General features: G+C 35.2%; 1 protein-coding gene across 1 annotated transcript; it reads right to left on the reverse strand.

The window, feature by feature from the left end:
* Positions 1–626: 626 nt before the first annotated feature.
* On the reverse strand, positions 627–3,391 carry LOC148131183 (uncharacterized). Its single transcript, XM_087958968.1, has 3 exons — positions 3,303–3,391; positions 2,635–2,742; positions 627–1,869 (listed from the first exon to the last, which is right to left on the reverse strand). The coding sequence occupies exons 2-3, from the start codon at positions 2,694–2,696 to the stop codon at positions 1,482–1,484; spliced, it is 450 nt and encodes a 149-aa protein (XP_087815094.1). The 5' UTR covers positions 2,697–2,742; positions 3,303–3,391; the 3' UTR covers positions 627–1,481.
* Positions 3,392–3,679: the final 288 nt, after the last annotated feature.

Below are 3,679 nucleotides of genomic sequence, written 5' to 3' on the forward strand. Positions count from 1 at the left end.
CTCAAAATAAAATGCCATGACTTAATTTTACTCTGTTTTTGTGAAATCCTAATGTGTATCATGGAGCACATTATTAGTCAAATTTTGTAATAAACTAGAAACTGAGAAACCACCATCTTTATTATTAGCAAAAAGAAACACAGATGTTAATTGTGATGTATGTCAAGAGATTCTCTGAAAATGTACCAAAAATATATGCAATGTCCCAAAAGTAGGAAAGAGAGTTATGCTTAACACAGGGGTGGGCAAACTACGGCCCGCGGGCCACATCCGGCCCGTTGGTCTTTTTTATGCGGCCCGCCGAAGATTGGTCCATATGTAACCACGGCCACTTTATCCATCTATCTATCTATGTTGTGCAAATTTAACTATGACGCCAAACTTGAGTTTTGGAGGGTGTCTCGGAGAAAAAATAGTTATTTTTCCTACCCTGAGTACGGCAGGCGTCTCTTCCACTTAAAAACAAAACTCTTTCCTCCCCTCGCTTTGAAAAGGGGAATTGTTAACAAATGCAGTTTTTTATATGTATCGTATCTTATGCTGACCCGGCCCGTCCGTCAAATTTTAAAAGTCAATGCGGCCCCTGAGCCAAAAAGTTTGCCCACCCCTGGCTTAACACCATCTAATAGGCATTCAGCTAGACTCCTGAAAAATGTTGCCTTGCACAATGGACATTAATATGCACCTGCACCTAGCAAGCAGTTTGGTCACATATATGTCCAATACATTAAGCAGAATTAGGTTACTTGTGTTATAAATGTTATGATAGTTATGCAGCAGGTACAGCATTAACATTAGCAAAGCATTATTCTTGACTGATAATCAAGCCCAATTGATTAGCTCTTCCATTAAATATAAGTTACTCTTGTCTTAGATGAAAAAAACAAGTCCAAATACCTATTTGAGTGATGGCCCAGAAAGCTGAACGTTATCTTGCATTTTTATTCAAATAGTGCCTGAAAATAACACGTTCTGTTTCTCCTTGTCATTTCACATTCCATTTAAGTATTTCCTATCACTGGAACATGTACAATCATGCCTTTTTTCATGGAATTAGTCTTTAAAGACTCAAGAACTCTTGGATATAATTCTTTTTTACTTTTAACAATTTGGAAAATTACAGCCAATTAATTCAAAGTAATTCTTCCCCAGATATACCTGAATGATTTCTTTATACGGAAGTAGTTCCAATTATTTCTGATTCAATTGATTTTATCCAGTAATTTATTTAAAATCTGTTCACTTTTTCTTGAGTGCAACCAGTAGAAGCAAACTCTCAAAGTAGGCCCATTGTCTTAAATTAGAAATGTGAAGTATTCTGGTCGTTACTGTTTGTAAAAACTGAGAAGAAGTAATAAATGGCAGAAACATGCATGTCTAATTATAGCATAACTGTATTTCTGTCCTAACTCGGACAGTACATAATTCAGGTGATGCAATAGACACAGACAAAGAGACAGCAGCTGGGGTGGGTTAGAAATCTACATCTGAGCACTAAGATTTCTTTTGCCATCTTGGCCTCCCATTTGAAATAATTCAGAAAGATCTTGCAGGAGCTGGTGGCCTCTTCCATTCTTAAGATAGTGCAGCACATTTGCTTTTGGTATTTTGGCAACAGGTGTGTCTCTCCCCAGGAGCTCTATCAATAGAGGCTCTATCATATCAGGCATTTCCTCTCTATCCATGGTGTCATACAGATCTGAGAGATCTTGCTCCTTTGAGGTCAGCAGGACATGCGCTTGGGAGAGGTCTCGGCCACTAGCTGTATGCACTCCCCCCATGGCATTATGGAGCCACATGAGTCGCTTTAAACCTTGAAGGGTTCTTCCTCTGTCGTTCAGCAGCTGATGTTCTGTCACAGCTCTTTTACTGAAATATGAAAAATCAGTACCTTGAGAAGCAGAAGTATATTTAGAATGGAAGAATAAAGCATGTCCAGTCCCTCTCACTTACAGGCTTCTTAACAAAGAAAGATGAAGACTCCGACCATAAAAGAACACAGCATTGCATTCTGTTGTCATATTACATCCAACTCCTTGCTCAAGAATTTAATGGTATTCCAAGAATTTCAAATGGAAATATTGTACATTGTTGTTGATTGTTTAATTGAGGTTGATATCCTGCCTTGCTTCTATATAATTCAAGGCGGTATACATAATGTTCCCTCCTGCTATCTTCCCCACAACTGCAACCCTTTGAAGTGAGCTGGGCCAAGCTGAGAAAGATTGGGTGGAAGAATTAGAAATCCCAGCCTCTTTATGCATCAAGTCTAGTTGGTTCTAAATTCAGAGGGTTAAACGTAAGCTTTCACTCTGAGTCAAATTGTTCAGCATCAGTGCTTATGATTCACTTTGATGCTCTCTAAATCCTCTTTTGAATTAACAAAATACCGGAAGATTCTTACATTTAGTTTTGCTATTTTCTGGCTACAGGATAACTTTGCCTTAAAAAGAAAATGTCCCCAATTTTTAAATGAAAAATAATTTTGAAAAAGATAACATTAAATTCCTGTTTAAATTTTTTTTCTACAATTTTAAATAAAATACCCTTATCATTACATTTTAACAGTTAATTTCACATGCAAGAGACAAAACAAGAAAAAATACATTACATAATTCTATATGAAATTCTTACTTTTCTGTTTCTTGACATGTTGCAAAGCAAGCAAGAAAAAAGATTGATATAATTTTTGCCATTTGTAGATATTTTTCCGACAAGGAAATCTTTTTTCAGTCCTGTAAACTTTTCAATGAGATGAAATTATAATCTTTGAAGTACATTTATAACATGCCATCTTTAAATAACTGCTAATAAGAATAAATATATCTCAATCAAAAAGAGGTAAAGATAATTGATCTTTCATATTGCTTTAATGTATATCAAGTAATGCTAGTACCACAAGAATGACAGTATCTGTTCAATATTGCAAAACCATCACATTTGATTTACATGTTATTTGTATTTAATGTAAAAAAAGCAGTTGTTAAATACATTCCTATTATTCCTTTCATTTAAACAATGTATATATTTGGTTAAAGACTTCCTCATGTAAATACTGTCCAGATTTTTTTTCAAATTCAGCACCCATTGCCAGGCAGCATTGTCAAGTTAGGGAAGGATCATATCGTAGAAGAAAACCAAGAACAAATGCCTATAAAACCACATACTTCGAAAACCATAAAGCAAATGCAATGATTTCCCCCCAAAAGACTTGATAAACAATACAAGATAATAGTTCAATTTTTAAAGAATACTAATCACTTACTGATGAATTTTGTAAAGGATTTATACTCAATACTCACTATTATATGTTTTCCTACTGAAGTATATTCAGACTGACCTGCTGGAATCTTGATGCTACTGGAACTCCAGTGAACTTGCTCTACACTGCAGAATGATTCTTCAGAGCTGTTTTTATACATTCTGTGCCTCCTGAATAAGAGGTACGAGCTGTGAATCATATTCCATAAGACCTCCCCCCTGCCCTTTTATAAATGAAATACGTGTTCTGTCTGAAGTCAGTCAATTCTGAAGAAAAAAATCTACTGTCTTGTTAGTGATTGAAGTGATTGAGACATTGGGATGTCATTGGTTTGAAATATTATCAAATATTTGATACTGCAATATAATGTCTTTATAGGATCATTAAAAAAGATCATAAAATAGTACAATAAATGAG

The sequence above is a fragment of the Notechis scutatus genome, chromosome 3 (assembly GCF_049901735.1).
Source record: "Notechis scutatus isolate UNSWTSFEM ecotype Mainland chromosome 3, rNotScu1.2, whole genome shotgun sequence".
Classification (NCBI taxonomy): domain Eukaryota; kingdom Metazoa; phylum Chordata; class Lepidosauria; order Squamata; family Elapidae; genus Notechis; species Notechis scutatus.